This window comes from Lutjanus erythropterus, chromosome 20, assembly GCF_056507025.1.
Source record: "Lutjanus erythropterus isolate fLutEry1 chromosome 20, fLutEry1.hap2, whole genome shotgun sequence".
NCBI classification, from domain to species: domain Eukaryota; kingdom Metazoa; phylum Chordata; class Actinopteri; order Lutjaniformes; family Lutjanidae; genus Lutjanus; species Lutjanus erythropterus.
The window spans coordinates 30,236,170-30,255,768 of NC_139336.1; the positions used below are offsets into that span (position 1 = coordinate 30,236,170).

The 19,599-nt window shown below is 39.4% G+C and overlaps 1 protein-coding gene across 1 annotated transcript; it reads left to right on the top strand.

Annotated features, from left to right (window-relative positions):
* The first annotated feature begins 364 nt into the window (after nt 1-364).
* LOC146308702 (myosin light chain 3) lies at nt 365-1,348 on the top strand. The gene has a single exon (XM_084745686.1). It carries the CDS (start codon nt 461-463, stop codon nt 1,067-1,069), a length of 609 nt encoding a protein of 202 aa, XP_084601812.1. The 5' UTR covers nt 365-460; the 3' UTR covers nt 1,070-1,348.
* Nucleotides 1,349-19,599: the final 18,251 nt, after the last annotated feature.

Consider the following 19,599-nt stretch of genomic DNA (forward strand, 5'->3'; position numbering starts at 1 on the left):
GTGAGTTTGATACAACGCTGTTCTGGGGGGAAAAAGCATTGTTTTAGAAAACAGTGATTCCCAGGCTTTCAGCAGTTAGCAAGCAAAGCTATTTTGGTCCCACTCCCTCATGGGCTGATACGTTGGCTGTGCTCTGATCCCTTTGTCCATCAGAGAGACAGAACATTTTCAGCCTAATGCAACTGGACCCTCGCTAATGACAGCAAATAGCCCTGTCGGCTAGATGACAGCAGCTGAGAACAATACTTAATGTTGACATCACTTGCTATGGGAATCTATTTCAGGTTTCTTCCTTTTATAGGTGTGCTGTTGGAAATTGCTATCTTGCTCCCTAGACAAAGCACATATAAAAGCTTTGGGAGAGGGGGTGACCCTCTGTGCTTGGGAATCACTTCGAATCCCTTCAAACTCTTGCTTGTTTCTCAGCAAGTCCTGACTCACCTCTGAATCCCTTAACAACATGGCACCAAAGAAGATTGAACCGAAGAAACCTGAGCCCAAAAAGCCAGAGCCTAAGAAAGATGCGGCTCCAGCTGCTAAGCCGGCGCCTCCTCCAGAGCCGCTGCCTGAGCCACCCAAGGAGCCCGTGTTTGATCCCAAAAGCGTCACTCTTGAGTACACCGCCGACCAGATCGAGGAGTTCAAGGAGGCCTTCACCTTGTTTGACCGCACGCCCACTGGAGAGATGAAGATCACATACGCCCAGTGCGGGGATGTGATGCGAGCTCTGGGCCAGAACCCTACCAACGCCGATGTGCTCAAAGTGCTCGGGAAGCCGCGGCCGGAGGACATGAGCACTAAAATGGTGGACTTCGAGACCTTCTTGCCGATGCTGCAGCACATCTCCCGTGCAAAAGATCAAGGCAACTTTGAGGATTTCGTGGAGGGGCTCAGGGTTTTTGACAAGGAAGGCAACGGCACCATCATGGGAGCGGAGCTGCGTCACGTGCTGGCGACGCTGGGAGAGAGGATGACGGAAGATGAGGTGGACAGACTGATGGCTGGACAGGAGGATGCCAATGGCTGCATCAACTATGCCTCCTTTGTAAAGCATATTCTCTCTGGGTGAAAGGGACATTTAACCAAAAAGACTTGATTTCACCTGTTTTCTCCATTTTCTGGACCCTTCCTTAACATTTGTCCATTTAGAGGTGAGCATGTCACTTAGTCTGTAGCATTATGTTGCTGTCAAAAGGAGCAGTTAATGTTCAGTGAGAAAAAATGTTTGCCCCAAGACCTATGATTAGTTCTTTTAATAAGCACTCTGAAATATAATGAAATGCCAGTGAGATAAGGACATGGACATCCATAAAGAAAACTCCATTAATAAAGGAAATATGATTACAAACCGCCTCACAAATGTCATTTCAGTGTACCCGAAATTTAAATTTGAAGAGAAAATGATGATTCATGCCGGATCGCTGATAAAAGTGCTCATTTAATGTCTATTCAACTTTTCACATCAACTGTGTTAATGTGATTAGGGGAAAGTATTGTTTGGACAGAAAAAAAAACAAATAGGATTTGGCACCATCTGAAAATAGAACAGATCTGATTCTATTCTACTTTACACAAAGAGTGTTTGAATGAGCGTGTTTGTCATTGTGGCTGAGGGGGCAGCTGCTGTGGATCAAGATATACTCCCACATTCTGGACACACACACAAACACACACATTCATATGCACGCACACACACACATCCACTTCCCTTTGACAACTGCAAGACAGGTGCTGCAAGGACAGGACCTCATCACTATTGCAGAGGCGGACAAAACGATTTGTGTTGCCTTAACATTTTAGACTCTTTTGTATTTCGCGGACAGTGTTGAAAAATATGTCTTTTGAGTCTTCAAAGTTGATTTTTTTTTTTCATATTTGTAGAGAAAAGTACGCTGCACTTTGCATTTAAAGCAGCAACCCTAGAGTTCAAAAAGAACTGCAGTCCAAGTAGCAAATTGGAGACACAGACATCATATTAAATTAGTTGGATAGGTTGACTTCCTTGAGAAACCATGTAGAAAAATATAAAATTTAATTTTAAGTCCTCAAAGTTGATTTTTGTGCAGAAATGTACACTGCAATTTGATTAAAGGAACAATCTCAGATTTAAAAAATGAGCACTGCAGTCCAAATAGATAACTGGAGCAATAAACGTTATGTTACATAGGCTGAATCGCTATTTAATATCATATATGGTTTAAGGGAATTGTTTCCCCCAGCCCCCTCTTCCCCAGACTTGAAGCTCAGGCAGGTTGCCTGCAGGGAAACTGAACCTACATGAGCAAGATAAGCACAACATTATTTTGACAATGATAAGTGACGACAAGCCCTACAGCGTAAGTTGCCATTTATAAGTTGATGTAAAATGAAAATACACACTCTGGAACTGGAGTTGAGTGACTGTTTTCCTTCCTGTATACCAGACTCCATTAACATATTGCTCAATTTAACCGTTATAAACATCTACTCCTTTTAAATGATTATTAATGATTTCTAAACACTCATAAACAGACACTTACTCATTCAACACAACATTCAGCAATAATTTTAACTCCAATAAATGTGAAACTTTCCATCCCAGAATAAAAATGTCACTGGAGGACATGCTGGCTGTGGCCTTGTTGGCGGAGAAGCCAGTATTTTAATGACACGTGTTTCCTTAATCTTTGATGACATATCATGGTCATGTAATAAAAAATATCGCATGCATTTCTCCTTTAACTCCTCTGTGGCCACCTCATATTACAATTTATCACTTTAGCATTCAGCACATCAACTTATTCATGCCTCATTAACTTTAATAACAGTGGTTAGGAATACTCCCAAACATCTGCATCCTCCACAGTTCATGAAAAGCTTTTACAGCTGCATTAAACTTTTTTTTTTTTTTTTTTTTCTTTTTTTTTTAACCACTAGGGGGTTAGTGGGATTAGATTGCTACATGTTCAACTTCAAAAGTCAAGTGTGCTCTTTGGCTTGGCATCATTTTACAGTGAGTAGGTAGCATACATTTGGCCTGTGCAAGTTCATGTAATGAACACGGCTGACCAATCGTTTATATAAGGGTTTGGTGAGAGCTGTTGGAACTCAACCACACGGACCAGTGAGCTGAAAGCGGTTAAAAGCTGGAGGGAAAAAAAAAAAGCTGCAGAGTGGGGTTTTCATTCACAGTGGAGCCGACGGTACTGGAAACCCACCTCGTGTGAATTCACTTTTTCAGTGTCAAAATCAGACACAGAGATGAAAAAGTAACAAAAAAAAGTAAAGAAAAAACCTAGAAGGTTGTTTGTGCAGTCTGGAACGTGGAGTTTAAAAGCAACTGGGGCAACATGTCTCTTTCACAGTTCAGACAATTCTCAACAGTATTCAGGGCTTTCTGGTGCAACGCTGCACCATACAATACAACTCAATCATGCAACGGTTCTATTTTATGTCCACCATGGAAAGATGAACAATGAACACTGAGTTGGTGGGAGTATTCCAGTTTGGATGACTCAGCTGTTATATCACCCCTTTTGGAATCACATTGTTGATTATGATGACTGAAATTTTGACAACTAAGAATGTACCCTAAAAATAACAGCTCGCTTTATCTGACAGTACACTAAAAGATGTAACATGCTGTCTTATTGGACAAAATGTAGAAATACTATGGTCTTTATTAGACAGTACATAATAATAATAACTTAAGAAGAAAAACATGACAATAGGAATAAATGGAAATAGATCAGAAACATTACATGATGTTGTCTAGACAATATAAATAAATAAAAGGAATGAACATTACATAATGTCAATATAAATAAGTACAAATAAAAGAATGAATTAAATCCATTAAAAAGAGACAACAACATCACATCACCTGTAAAAATAGGTTTTAAAAATTGATTTAAAAGACGTCATTGATTTTGCAAGCCTTATCTCCTCGGGCAGGTCGTTCCAAATTCGGGGAGTCCTAGTGGAAAAAGCGCGGCCACCTTTAGACTTAAGCCTAGACTTTGGAACAGCCAGGAGGGCCCCGCCCGAGGATCTAAGGCTGCGTACCGTCTCATAAGGGGTTAACATTTCAGCTAAGTAGCTAGGGGCCAGACCCAGGCGGGCTTTAAGAGTAAATCAGTAAAATTTTGAAAATCAATTCTTAAACGCACAGGAAACCAGTGAAGATCAGGCAGGATCAGGGTGATGTGATGTCTTCTGTTTAAGCTGCTGCGTTTTGGACCAGTTGGAGTCGAGAAAGTTAATTTTTGGTTAATGCCAGAGAGGAGTGAATCACAATAGCAGAGTCTGGAGGATGTGAATGTGTGGTGTCAGAGTGTGGGAGCCGCGGTTTGATTCTAGAAATGGTACGCAGATGGAGATTTGACGGATGACCTGAATCAAATGTTACTCCTAGATTTCTGGCGGTGAGTTTGACATTTGTAGAAGGGGGACGGAGGAATTAATAGAGTTTGGTGGACTTGAGTTGTTGAGTTGGAGAAAGTTCTGGGCCATCAAACAATTTATATCATTGAGGCAGTCTAACATCTGTAGTTAAACTACACTATATAATATGATTTGATTAAAGAGGTAGCCATCCGTCTCATCTACACTGGACTTGAATTTACATTACAGTTCTGTTGTAAAATGTGCCAAATTACGTCTAATAGAGTCTAAAAAAAGGGTCTAATACTGTCTAATAATTTAGAACATTTTATGTCTAGTGTTTGTTTGATTTGATACAAAGCATGGTTAGATGAGAGTCAATTATATAAAGCAAGGTCGGGGGCAAATTGTGTTTCTTTTATAACACTGAAAAGGGAACTCTTGACATGAACCCTTACTGGATGGATAATAGTTGCAGAAGAAAATTGCATATGAACTCAGAGGGTGAGAAACACACAGAGGAAATGAACTTATTAGCCGCTAAGAAACAAATAAAAATATCCAAGACATTTGGTGCATCAATTTGGAAGAATGAATTATTACATTTATTACAAATACAAACATGTTTTTCTACGGGATGGTCTCAGTGCGCTTTTGTGCAATGGAAAACATTTAACCTTGTTAAAAGTTCGCTTGCACTGGCCGAACCGATGACTGAAGACTTGAACTTAATGAATTAAGTAGATCAATTAAACAAAGGCTGATTCAAACATTACCGCCTGGGAGTTAAATAATGCAGAGTGGCCGGTGGTAAAGGTTGCTGAAGATGCCAGAGGGCGTTAAAACCAAACACAACTGAGAAACTGCAAAAAAAACAAATGATTCTAAAATGTAAAATCAACTAAAATATTCTAGTTTCTACATAAACTTAAACTCTTGACAAATACCACCTCTTTGTCTCTTTGTAACTTTTCTCATTATCACTGGGCTGACAGCTGGCTCAAAAATAACACATTAAAAATAAATATAACCTGAAGTAAAATAAAACCTTTGCCAACTTCACAGTGGATTGCAGAAAATACCTGGCTTCCATCAAAAGTAGATTTTACTCTCTACAAACAGCCACAACCGGTGTTTCATGGCTCAGTCTCTTTTTCACTATTCTAAAAAACTGTTGCTGTAAAATTGTGATTATCTCAGAGGCTAATTATGTCGTAGTCAAATTGATAGTAGAACTGAATTATGTCATTCTTTTAGCATTTTGAGTACTTGATAATATTTGCACTTGAACCCTCACCTGCGTTGAATATATCCATTATTTTAATGCACTTGGCAGTGGCAGCGTGCCGCTCCGGTATGATTTTCCTTTTAATGCACAAACTAGGCACTTTTCACCCCATGCGTTTAGCTTTTTGCTCTCTGCTTTGAGGGCAGTCTAGACGAGACACGTCGCTGTAGGGTCGTACCAACCAGGGGAGGTGTCGCTCGTTTTTTTCCCCCGCCGTAGATTATTCTGGGTCTACTCGTTTCCGCTGCGTGTTTGGACGTGAAGACAGCCTGTCTCTTAATGAGAGTTTGGCATAATATTTTCCCTGGAGAGCGCACAGAGCTTTAGTGTGATTCAGGCTGCTAATACTGTATGTATTTTACTTGATGTCCTGTCACCACTACAGAAACATAAGGTAACTGGTAAAGGTTGTCTGACATTTACTCCTGTTAGTTATAATGTGTGTAATGATTACTAACAGTGGCTGATCTGGCTAATCATTAGTTAAGGCTATAATATGTAACATTTCAGCATTAAAATGGTTAAGAACACTAGACATATGTCTCACAAAGTCACACAAGCCTTTAGCTTTAATAAGGCATTCGCCATGGCATTGTTTTGATAAGCTTATGCAGTGTCACAACATTTATTTCTGTCCAGAGTTGCATTAATTGATACTGATGACGGGAGAGTCAGACCGCTGTGTAAAGTCTTCTCCAGAACATCCCAAAGACTCTCACTGGGGTTCAGGTCTGGACTCTGTGGTGGACAATCCATGTGTGAAAATGATGTCTCACGCTCCCTGAACCACTCTTTCACAATCTGAGCCCAGTGAATCCTGGAATCCTTGGAATATGCCCGTGCCATCAGGGAAGAAAAAAATTCCTTGATGTAAAAACCTGCTCATTCAGTATGTTCAGGTAGTGAGCTGACCTCATTTTTTGGACACATAATGTTAGTGAACCTCGACCTGAGCAACTGAAGCAACTCCAGACCATAACACTGCCTCCACAGGCTTGTACGGTAGGCACTAGGCATGATGGGAGCAGCAATTCATCCACCTAACTTCTTACCCCATCAGTCTGGAACAGGGTAAACCTGGACTCATCAGACCACATGACCTTTTTCCGTCGCTCCACAGTCCAATCTTTAAGTTCCCTGGCAAAATGATGCCTTTTTTTCCGATTAGCCTCACTGATAAGTAGTTTTCTTAAGGCTACACAGCTTTTTAGTCCCAGTTCCTTCAGTTCTTTTCACACTGTGTGTGTGAAAATATTCTTACTTTCACTATTAAACACAGCCGTGAGTTCTACTGCTTTTATATGAACTGATTTCACCAAACGTTTAAGTGATCTCCGATCACAATCATTCAAGATTTTTTCTGAACACATTTCTTCCTTGAAGATGATGGTTCATCACTCTCCTTCCAGGTTTTAATAATGCATTGGACAGTTCTTAACCCAGTTTTAGTGGTTTCATCAGTCTCCTTAGTTGTTTTCTTTGCTTGATCACAATAATTCGACCCTTCTGAAACAGAGTAACATCTTTTCCACGACCACAGGATATGTCTTCTGACATGGTTGTTGAAGAAATGAGAAGCTCCTCGCTGCATCAGTTAGGATTCAATAACTTGTTACCAGCTGAAACATATTAATCACTGCAGTATTTATCCAGTGGAAGGTGGTGACTTTTTTTTTTTTTTTTTTTATTGGCCAGGCGGTACATTATCCCAAAATCTCTAATTTAACTCTTATCTGCTTCACAACGTCATTAAATTCCGTCTTTTCTTATTGTTTTGATATCAAGTCATGTACCATATGCAGTAAACTGGTCCCCCTTGTGTGTGTTTATCTGTCACTCTGCTGAAAGTACAGAACACAATAAAAAAAACAATATTTTTATACACTGAAAGAGCAACTTTATTAATCATAATTGAAGGCTCCACATTTCTGGAAATGTTCCTGCCATATTTATCTTGCAGCCCTCTTTAACTATAACCTGGGCTCCCATGGTCGCAACACTCATGGTAAAAAAGATGTTTCAGTCATTCTCTTCCAAGCTCAAACAAAGGTAAAATGGAGCAGACAAACAAAACTGGAAGAATATTTAAATTTAAAACCAATCAATGCGCACGCACGCCTCACTCCCAAACTTCTGAAATGAATCTGGTACCTTTGATGACAATTTATCTATAAGAAACTGTAATTTTTTTTTCCTTTTTTTCAAAAGTGAGACGTGTTTTTCATGTTTCACTGTGCACTGCAAGCCTGCAAAAAAATCAATATCTTACACACACTGGAGACAATATGCACATAACATGGCTCACATGTTTTTTTGCACTTAAAGTGATTTTTGCGTATACAGGAAAGCACTGCAGTAATTTGTCTCCTTCTGTGCACCAGGAGAAATTAGCTGTTGCATGGTGACAGTTAATAGGGACAAAAAAATATATATATAAAAAAAACTTTAATGTACCCTACGTGTATGGCGGATGTAATGTAATGTGTGCAATAAAAGCCTTACAGCAAAGTATTGATTATGCATTATGCAACCACAGGGAGTGCTGAATTGCAGTCACTGTGGGAAGCTTAGCTAAGGGTTAGTATATAATTTAGATTAGAAATTGTTAATTTGCACCACATTTGAAGGCTGACATTTACATATAATATGTAAATTAAATGCCAGTCATTAAGATTGTCATAACACCATAAAACTAAAGCTCACTTTGAACCGTTTTCCCAATGAGTTAACAATTGAATTAGGATGTGTGATAGCCCTTTAACTACACTGTGTTCAGAGGCTATTTTTGGCTTATGGTAGAAGGAGTAGAAAGATGCAGCTAAATAGGCAGAAGTGGCACTTAGTCTATGCAGCTGTCAAGTACATGCAAAGGAGGTTCTTAATGCACTGGGCATCCAGCTCCATACCCGGTTGAGAGGCAGCCAGTAATTTAGCCCCATCGTGATTAATCAGCAGCTGTTAGCTTTACAGTCCTTTGTCAAATATGTGGGGCGCTTGGCTGAGAGGATTCGCCAGCTTGTGTACATAAGTTTTCATTTTGGTTGTGCAGGGCATTTTATGCACAAAAGGTGGACGCGACATGATAAATGTTTATTGAGTGTGTCAAAGAGGTGATGCTTCTCATTTTCATAGCCACGGTCTCTGCCTTTGTTGTTGTTTTAGAGTGCATTATATTAAAATGTCAGATGTACAAACTGCTCTCTGCATGGCTCTAGCAGCCCAGGTGGCGGCATAAAACACCACAGCACGCACACGCACACACACACACACACACACACACACACACACACACACACACACACACACATGCTCACGCAGAAATATCAAGTGGCATTTCTCATTTAAAGTGGTAATTTGTGAGATCCTCATACTTTGCCAAGGGCAACATGTGGCGTCTGGTGCCGAGCAGTTATTGCCGTAGCGATTTTGCACTGTACCTTATTTTAGGTGTCAAACTGTGTAATGAGTACTGAGTTGTCTCTTAGCATGAATTTTAATTCTCTGTACTGGTCTTGTCATTGTTGTTTCTCCTCCTCTTGAAATGCATCACCTTCCACTGTGGAGAAGGGTCTCTCATGAGCTGTAGACTGTCACTTGAGCATCCATTAATTTAATAATACCAAATAGTTAAACAGGCATTCGTCTTTTTTTTCCTGCAATATTCTGGGAACAGGCGCTGTTTCGGTGAAGATTTTTAATGTCCAGTTTAACACTGTTTAGCTCAGCAGTTACAAATTACCGGGAGAGTAATGGCAAAGATAAATGGCAACCTTGATTATAAAACAACCGGGAGTCAAAGCAGGTGTGCCAAGGTCAAGATCAGCCAGCGTCATTTGTTGGCAGCCTATCATTTTTCATGGGGAGCAACAAATTCACCACTCACTATTAAGAATAGATGAACTCATTTCGTTTACTAGCGAGTCTGAGTGGATTTTTGAATTACAGGAACAGGTCTAATTTATGGATAAGGCATGATATTGTGTGAGCAAAAATCCTTTGTACAGTGTATCATGAAAACGAGTCATCTCCAACCTATAAGCTAGAAACCCTAAAAACTCTTTAACGTTGTCCCATATGTAATGAGATTGCTAACGTTGCACAGTAAACACTTAAATAACACTTTATTTTTGTGAATAAGATGCCCATGACACTGTTATAATAATGTCATGACACCTGTCATAAATATGAGGAGTACTTATGAATGTTTCTGATTGTGTCTTTCAGTCACTTTACATAACCAAGACAATATAATCTGTCAGTGTCTATGTCATGACAACTTGACATGACCAAATTTAATTTAAACATTATACTGTCACATGAGGTTGGTTTTGACATTGTCCATTATGAGACCATTAGAACTGTGTGATTAATGTTTTCTTGGACTTCAACTAAAGTGGTACCATTTAGACTTGTCATAAAGATGTAATATAATGTTATAAGGCTAGTTACCCAACGGACAGACGGAAGTTAGCTAGTTTATTTGTCGCTAAAGTTGGCTAACCACTATCTGTTAACGATGTGCTCCATTTATGTCAAGTTGTGGACAAATTTATCTCAAATAATGTCAGCTTTGCATTGAAGAAATTATATAATTGACCAGATCATACTTAATAACATGTCATAAACCTTCATAAACATTCCATCATGTTTAAGACAGGCGTCATGAAAGTGTTACCACACCCCTTCAAATAAAATGTTATAGAATATCTATTAATAGCAAGGAGTTAGCCTACTTAAGCAACATGCAACATCAGTTAACTCTGCTACTGTAGTCTGCCATCAAACTGGCCTTATAACATTTAGTGACAGCCTTATGACAAGTCCAAATGGTACCACTTTAGCTTTAGGTCAAAGGAATTATTCATGAGACTATTATAAAAGCATAAAACTTAATCTGTATTACAAGTCCAAAATGTACAACTTTACTTGAGGTCAAGGGAAATGTTAATGACGCACACAAAAACTATGACAGGTTATGCTGTCTTGGTTAATGTCAAGTTGCCAGTGTTGGCAGACATTCATACCAGGCACAACACGATTACATGAAACATAATAGCTACCTTTGAGAGCCAACTGGCTTACAGGTGGCTCTGATTATTTGCGTCTTCTCTTAGCTGGCAGCAAATGAATAAAAACTTGCAAAGATTGATGTCTGTGTCTTCACTTGCCAGTGACAGCAGTTAGAAAACAATCAAGTTAAATGTTTTTGGATCGGAGGACCATCAGCTAACTCCCTTGAGATAGTTTCCGAAATACTATCCCTATACTTCTGCAATGTGCAACAAAGTCATGGTGCAGATTTCTAAAACTTTGTGCACCATTGCCATGGAAATCAGCAGCCCCTGAATCACTGATATTGTCATTGTGATGCACGGCATCATCAGGCTTGTTAGCACTAATGACATTAGTGTGCATGTGTCCTGTTGACTGATGACAGTTAAGTAATCACACTAATGCTGTGCTTAAAATAAATTACTGCTAAGATATGTAATGCACCACTTCTTTGGTTTAGGCTGATTTTGTCCATAAATTACAGTACTATTCTTTCCTGAAGCCTTTGAGCTCTTAAAACAAAACAATTAGGTGGATTAATCAAACATCTGGTATTCTCTGGGGGCAAGTGCATGCAAAATCAAGGTGTTAAGAACCTCAATTAAAACATTTTATAATTATTTGTTGCAATTTTCCATATTTAAATCATATCGTGCATCTTGAAATCGGAGGATCATGACTCAAAAACAAGGCACAAATTTTAAGGGAATTTTTATGTAGACATCTAGTTTTCTTTTGAGTGGTTTGAGATTCATACAAAACACACTGTTTGAATGATTGCAGAACGAGAATGTGTAACAAAGATGATTCACAATGTCAATACAGTCTGTGGCTCTTTGATAAGCCTTTTATGCAATGTCCTTTATAGCATACTGCAGGCAAAGCAAAGCCTCTATAATAAACTGTCTCTATCCTCACAGCTGCTTTCATTACCGTTCATTCAACACATACTGTGTCCAGGGATCAATACTCCTTCACCTTGTGCAGTGCAGAAGCCAGATTAGATGCAGCTCCAAGGGCAATAATGAGGAGTGCTTGATCTTGCTTCTCACAAACGTCTGAGCGTGTAGTGTTTAAACAGGTCTGTTTGAGAGAAATCAAGGCCAGGTCTGCTAGAGTTATTGCATTGTTTGTGATATTTCCACATAAAAAGAGACATTTGTCATAAAGGAACAGTTTTAAGCAGTTACTCCTAAATATATGCTATAAGGCAGGATTCAGTATGATTGGATAAATCGATTAGGATTCTACTCTATAGCCAACTGAGTGAAAATGTAATTATCCTCTGAGAGCGTTGCAGAAATACTTTTTTGGTTTCATAGGGTTTAAACCTGGGGTAGGTGATATTTGGATTGTTTTCATTCATTCTTGCAAATGCTGTATAGAGCACTAGGAGGAGCCAGAGGATCCAGATTTTTATCTGTTATCTGTCTCCTGTCAGGAGAACTGAAAATTAAAAACAGAAGAATATTAAATTAAACAAACAAAAGCAAAACAACAAAATTTAGCCCTGTGGCCCTCCTCAAGCTGCAAAAGTATATGAAAGTGAATTTATGTTGAAAGATTTCATCATTATCTACAGATAATAAGCACATTCAAGAATCCACTTTATACAGGAAACACTAAACACATCCTCATACCTAAATGACAAAATAGGTCGATGCCAGTGACCTTAAAGGCATAATGTGCAACTCTAATTAATTACTTATGACCCACTAGAGGTTAGTGATGGAGACCCTGCCCTCTGCCTTCATTTATTTTCTCATGTTTTGCTTTACTCAGGAGGTTTTTAGGTCGGAAAATGTGCCGACCAAAGGTTGCATCGCATCCGCCGTCTCTTCCTCTGCTCTCGGTTCGCCTCGGCCGTATTCACACAAATTCCGGCACTGTGCGGAGTTGTGGGTGTGTTTATTTGTGCTTTAGAACATAATCTCTCTCTCTCTTCTTCACTGAACCTGGGAGAACTTTGAATGGTGCGTTTTTTTTAAACAATATTGCACCAAATGTAGTGCAGGATCTTGAATTAGGGTAATGCAATACAACGCATCAAAGCATAAGCACAGGAAAACCCATCACAACATAACATAATGTAATAAACTTAAAACTTTAAATGAGTTTATGTTGATCTTTGGGACTCCAACACTGATCCTGTTGGTGAAAATCCAGTGGTTTTGATTTGTTTGTTTGCATGTCGTAATAAGCTGCTTGTAGAGACAGTCTATATGCTTGTTTTTCTGTTGAGGATGGGCCACATAAAGTATATATTTAGTGAGAAAATAGATCATTTTGCGTGTATACGGTGAAAGTTTGACTTTAACCAGGAGTTATTGCATATGTATAATTCTATAATAGCCTGGAAGCTGCTGGGACAGCGTTCCTCCTCCATGATTTATGGATTGTATGGTGTTTTGGAATTCTCTCAGATTTCCCTAATGGTTTCCTAAAATATGTCTTAATTAGAGTGTCTCATTGCATTACAGGGTGTTGAGAGGCAACAGAGAACATAATCATCAACCTCGTTTGTCTTATTAAAAGTTCTGAAGTTAACTCTTGAATTTAAGAGAGAAAGCTGAAGTAAAGTTAGCGTGGAAACATAACTTAGGCCTTTATTGGTTCATTCTAACCATTATGTCTTGGAAATGTATTAGGCTGCCTAATGAACCTGTGTGGCATCTTGTAGGCAGCAGCCTAAATCCATTTATCTTAATTTCGCACAGTATGTCTCAAAACTGAAAACACAACATCCAACTGGGTCTAAAGGGGTTAATGTGGGGATTATTGTGCGTTTCCAAGAACACTACAGAGTACAAGGCCACAATAAGACGCTAATGTCTCTCTTTTAGGTAAACCAAAGCCCAGTACAGAGCTACCGCTAAGCTGTGTTTCACCTTTAAAAAAAATCCTTCATTTGACATTTATTATTCTGGCTGGCCTATAAATAAAAATAATTTCTTAGTGAGGACAACGTTTTTCTGCCAGGCTCCATGCCTGCCCATAGGGAAGGTGAGCCCTTGCCTAACCCTCCAGAGATGTCTCCTTTGCCATCCTCAGCAGCATGAGGCTATTATTTTTCTGTAGTCTGTGCTCCTCGACAAGGAGTCAACCTGACAGTCACGCTGGAACTTAAAACCTCAGCAACTCCCATCAGGAGGAAACAAGCAAAATACAGGTCTGACTTGCAGGTCTAAAGTTCTTCTATTAAAATACAGATTCAAAATTTCTTTTTGTCCTTTCCACTTCTTTTAAAGAAAAAAAAAAGTGTGTCATTATCTCCACCAGGTGTAAGCCTGGAATGGATCATGCAATCACTTGCTTGTTTGTGTGTGTGGCGAGCGTGTGTGTGTGTGTGTGTGTGTGTGTGTGTGTGTGTGTGTGTGTGTGTGTGTGTGTGTGTGTGTGTGTGTGTGTGCGTGTGCATGACCAACGGACCTGGAGCTCGTCCACAGCTAATCTCACATACCACTGGTCCAATCATATTCAGGACTGTATGCTGAAGGACCTCTGTGATTCACGGTTTCTGAAAAACCTTGAAAAAACTTTTTTTTATGTCTCCATACCTGTGACAGCCATGGCCTGAGTTGTCCCATTCTTTTAAATGCAACATCTCAAGAACACGTTAAGGGAATTTCTTCCAACAAATGGCCAAGCTGGACCCAAGGATGAACTGATTAAATGGACTCATGGTCTCAAGAATGAACGGTGTGACGGCCACAGGCCTCAGGTCAGTTCCTGTTCCTGCCTCTGCTTTCCCTTGCAGGTTCCCTCCCTGGTTGCTTGCCCCTCCCTCCTCGTTGGTGGATTGCTTCCACCTGGGCAGGGCCTTTAAAAGCTTGGGAGAATCCAAGATGGCTCTCTCTCTCCCTCCTGGAAGGCTGGTGCTTTTCCGGCACCCACTGGTTTTGTTTGGTTTGACTTTGTTTAGCTCAGCCTTGGTTTTCCCTTTACACATAGTTTATATTAGCACCCACATAAACAGCACCCAACACCTTCATTACACCACCGATTTCCATACTTAGTTATTTGGTTCTTTTTGTTGTTTCATTTTCAATAAATTAATTATTTGTTAAAGCTGTTACTGTGTGGACCTCCTGTCTTTGTTATGCTCTCCAACGAGCTGGGCATAACAACGGGTTAGATTCAGGTGGTCAGAGGTCAACGTCACTGTGACCTCATAAAACACATTTTTGGTTATAAGTATATACGCAAATTTTAGACAAATTCCAGTATCAATATAGTTAGTTTGCATCTGTGTAAAGATACACCGTCACCTGTTAATCTATATGTTTTCAACCATGAAAAGGTTCACTCTCACATTTAGTTTTTACATGGGAGAAGTTTCTCTGACAGCGACGACACTTTAATCTGTTATGATGCTCCAACTCCAGATTTTGTCAGGGAGGCTAGTTCATCACTATCTTGCCTTTACGCCATTATGGCTCCTTCTCTACATCACTGCGGTGCATTTTGCTGTCGATTTTTGACTTAAAACTACACAATTTCACTTCTTTCATTCACTAAAATTATGTTATATTATGTCTGATTGTGACGGGCACAGCCCAATTTGATAATCTTGCATTAGTGCTGACTGTCTGACTGGATGTGTGTGTGAAAATGAAGTAAAATAACAGCCAGGAAAACTATTTATTTTTTTATTTTTTTGTTTTGTTGTTGTAGAGAATGGTGTAAACATTGTAAACGTGTAACATTCACACCAAACTACCGTCAGAACATCTAATGTATCTTATGTTTATTGAACAAGATAATAAAGTAAATTTAATCTGAAACATTCTTAATTGATTTTTTTCACAAAGCTGTATTTGCTTGAGTTTTTTTTTTCAATTTATTGCTATAAATATGACAACATATCGCCCACATATCACTTTGAAGTTAATTATGAAGTATGAGGAGCTTTCAAAAAGCACTTTGACACATTGTGAACAGTTACATAAAGATGAATTCTGCGCCTGCAGAGGCCAACATGTATGTAAATATGGACTTAATAGAAGAATATGAAGATATTGTGGGGGGAAAAAAAACATTATCAGTAAGTTATATGTGACAACCCAAAGACTGTGGATATAAATGTTAATCGGTTGCCTGTTGGCAAGTCACGGTGATTGGACATATTCATTTAAGATTTCATTAAATTATAAGGATCCTACCAAGCCATTTTTTTTCCTGTATTTGTATGTGGGTGTGCATAAATCAACAAAGATATTAGTTTTCAAACTGCCTGTTCCTTCCAAAAGATCTTGATGTTTCTTTGTTCGCTGACTAAAAACACAGACCCCTGCTAAAATAACAAAGTACAGTCTACAGAGTAACACTCCTCACCAAGTAAAGACAAAAAACTGCAAAACTATCAAATAAACAGGGGAAACACGCTGAAGCCACGTGTGCTTAACATCCATGTCAATCACAGGGAATTAAGTCATTTGGCTGTGCGTTGTATTGATGTTTTGCAGTTCTAGAGGGGAACACTTAATGTAAATCTATGGCCTCAGGTCTAATCCTAATTGAGTGTTCTAGACAGTGTTTTCCTTATTTTTTGCCGTAACTGAGAAACCATTGTAGGGATTACAGACACAGCCTCTGGCCAAAACATCTAAGTAGCACTAAGAGGAAACACTTTCTTACATTTCTCATTAAATATTGCAAATTTACTTTGCTTCAAGTCTGCTTTGAATTCCATAGTGAAATTGACTACATACTCCCTTTTCTTTTTTGTTTTTCCTTTTTTTTCCCCTCACAGGTACAGATTATCTGTCTACATTTGTACTCCTGACCGCGGACGACTACCCACATAACCTGTGTCAGACAATTTAAGATGTTCTTAAAGCAAAGGAAGAAATAACAAAGTAATTATTTCAGGGAAGAAAATTAATTAATCCGCTGAAGTAGTTAGGCTTCATTACAGCAAAGAGGATGCTGTTTTTTCTCCCCTCCTTTTCCATGAGGAATTAATTTCTTTTGATCAGTAAGCTTTCTGAAAAATGCATTAACTATCAGCATCATTCGTAGCCACGAGGGATTCAAAAAAAAAAACTTGCAACTGTTAGGTTCCTCTCCCCAAATGGTGACGTATGTGATGAAGTGATTTAGCTGAGAAATAGCCCCTCAACATATTTGCTGTGGATTGATACACTAGGCGGATTAAGTGAGAAGTGAATGACAGCAGCCGTCGCAGAGACAGAGTGGACAGATGACAGATGTCCCCCCCGAGCTGAAAACCACTTCAATCACACCTGAATGCATTTTGACTGCTTAACCACCAAGATGGGCCTCACACTATTTCAAAGTTTGAGAAAATCGGTTTTCACAATCGTGGCTCGCAAACACAACGGCGCTGGCTTATAAGGTTGCTGCACCAGCATCTGTATGGAAACACGCTCTGCACTATGATCAAACTTATTTCAAAAGGCTTCATCACATGCCGATGTATTCAATTGTTGATTTTCACAATCAACTTTATGTGTCTTTAGCTTTGATAGAGATATTTTGAATCTTGTTGTTACCTCAGTTGACTGGAGTTTCCCCAACAGGAGGCTTGACAGATGCAGAGTGGGTGTAATCCCATTGCAGTCAATCACCGCACAAAGGTCCTCAAAAAATACGTAGGCTAACCAAAGCCATATTGGTCCAGATCGCACAGTGTATGGTTCAGACGTCTTAAAATAGCTCAGAGGTATGTACTTTTATTTATCATATCACGCACACGCCAGCCTCATCTGCAGACTGCCTCTGGCGGGTCATAGAAAATTCTTTAAAAAGCCTGTGGGCCACTAGTTGAATGGGCCTGACCTTTGTGATTGTGCATTCTGGGCAGAAAAAAAAAAAAAAAAAGCTGGTGATAGACGCAGAGCAAGACCTACTAATATCCAGCAAGGAAAATCTGAAGAACTGCCTGTGTGACAATATTTTTGCATGTTTGCAAAAGCATGTTTTATTGTTTTGTCATTGCAGTCACAAGGACAATAAAACATACAATAATTTATTTTTTTGTGATTCTGCTGTAGGTAAGTGTTTATATTTCATTTACCGAGAAGTATATAATATGTCAAAACACTGGCGTTCAGATCCAGTCAACAGCCACGGCCACTGTGATCACATCTGCTCACAAGTGCTGGTGGAACTGCTGATAGCAGTAGAGTCTCATGTCCTTGCATTTTGTGTGAAGAGCTCTAATGCACAGTCCACATAATGGCGACCACACTCATCTTTAAATGGTTTAGTGGTTTTGACAGCGTGTTATTTTGTGATTACGAAGGATGTCTGCGTCAGTGAAGTTCTGGGTGGGCTTTCAGTATGTCAGAGTAGAAAATGGTAGGCTACTGGATAATAACTAGCACTATTGCCTGCTGTACTTTATCTGATTGGATACTGAGAAGTGAGATGACTTCCAGTTGTGCAGTTCTTTTCCTTCTGAAGATGCAGATAGAGAAAACGTTGCCTTGATTTGTGATGTAGAAAACTTATTGTGCAAAAATCGACCACGGATCTTATATGCAGGTCAGGGTGAAGGGCTAGCTAATAGCGCTGCCAGCTAACCAGAGGAAGGGGTCAGTGAAGCCTGCAGAATTGACTAACACTGCAGACTATTGTTCCTGCAGCGCAGGCTGGAAGTCACGTAATTCTTCAAAGGTTACAAACAATGGGCTCACTCCATTCTTTACCTGTCCACCACAAGTGATGAGGAGTGCCTTACTTATCTCCGCAGCAATTTATTAAGCACTCAACTTAGTGAAAGAAAGACCTCTTTTTAAAAAGCAGCCAGTTTTATTAATGTTGACGCTCACAGATCGTATTGTTTCATTTATATTAATGCGTCGAGCTTGATGCATTATAGTTCAGAAAGATTTGTTGACTCGAAATGTGAACTTTTGTCCTAGTTTGTTTCCACATGGCAAGCAACTTTTGTGGTTTGCTGTGAAATAGATAGAATTAAAAATTAGACTTGAATGGCCTCAGCATGATGTATTAGGGTCTTACCTTTTAGTTGATTAGATCCATGCAACCATTTAGATGTGGAAGGCACGCTCATTCACCTCCAGGCTGCTGCGATACAAGCAATTGGTGTGCACACAAAATTGGTTGGTTGACTTCTGCACAGGTTTCTAGTTTATGCAGTGGAAATTATCAGGAGTGTTTGGAGATTGCAATGTTCTAGGGACCCACATAGTTAACTCAGTGTGTACTGATCTGTGTCCAATGCATCCATGAAAAATCATAAGAAAATCAAGAAGTTTTTTTCCCCCCTCTCACTGGGCCTATCAAAGTATTACACAAAGCATTTTTTTCAGTAATTGTGATAAAAGCGAGACTCAACATCAAGCTGTCAGCATATCATGTTTGGGAGAGAACTGCTTTTTGAAAGGGATAAGAGGAGCTGATGGTGATTGTTACCAATCCTCAATAATCCATAACAAACCCACTGATATGTAATGTATGATGTATTCTTCCTATCCGTCTTGGATAGACCTGCAACCAATCAGTGCAGGAAAACATGTGGCGTGTGACTTCACATCTGGACCGGTGAAGCTCCTCCGTCAATCATCACATAGATCCTGCTCCATATGAAATACATAATTGTTGTGATTGGATGCAAGGCTGGTAGAATTATGTCTGAATGAGAATAGGAGGGTTAGCCAGGCTAACCTCACCCATAGCTCACTGTAAAACTGCAGCCTCGTGTTTTTTTTTACACAGTTTTTGTATGGATTGAACAAACTGAATCTAAGGGGCTAATAAATTAGCTTTAGAGGTGCAGATACTGTGGGTGGGCTTTTTTTTTTTTTTTTGACATTTGAGCACATGCAAACTAGCTGTTTCTCTCTGCTTCCAGTTTTTATGCTAAACTAAGCTAAACTAAAATAAGATGAGCTGAGCTTCTCCTGGGT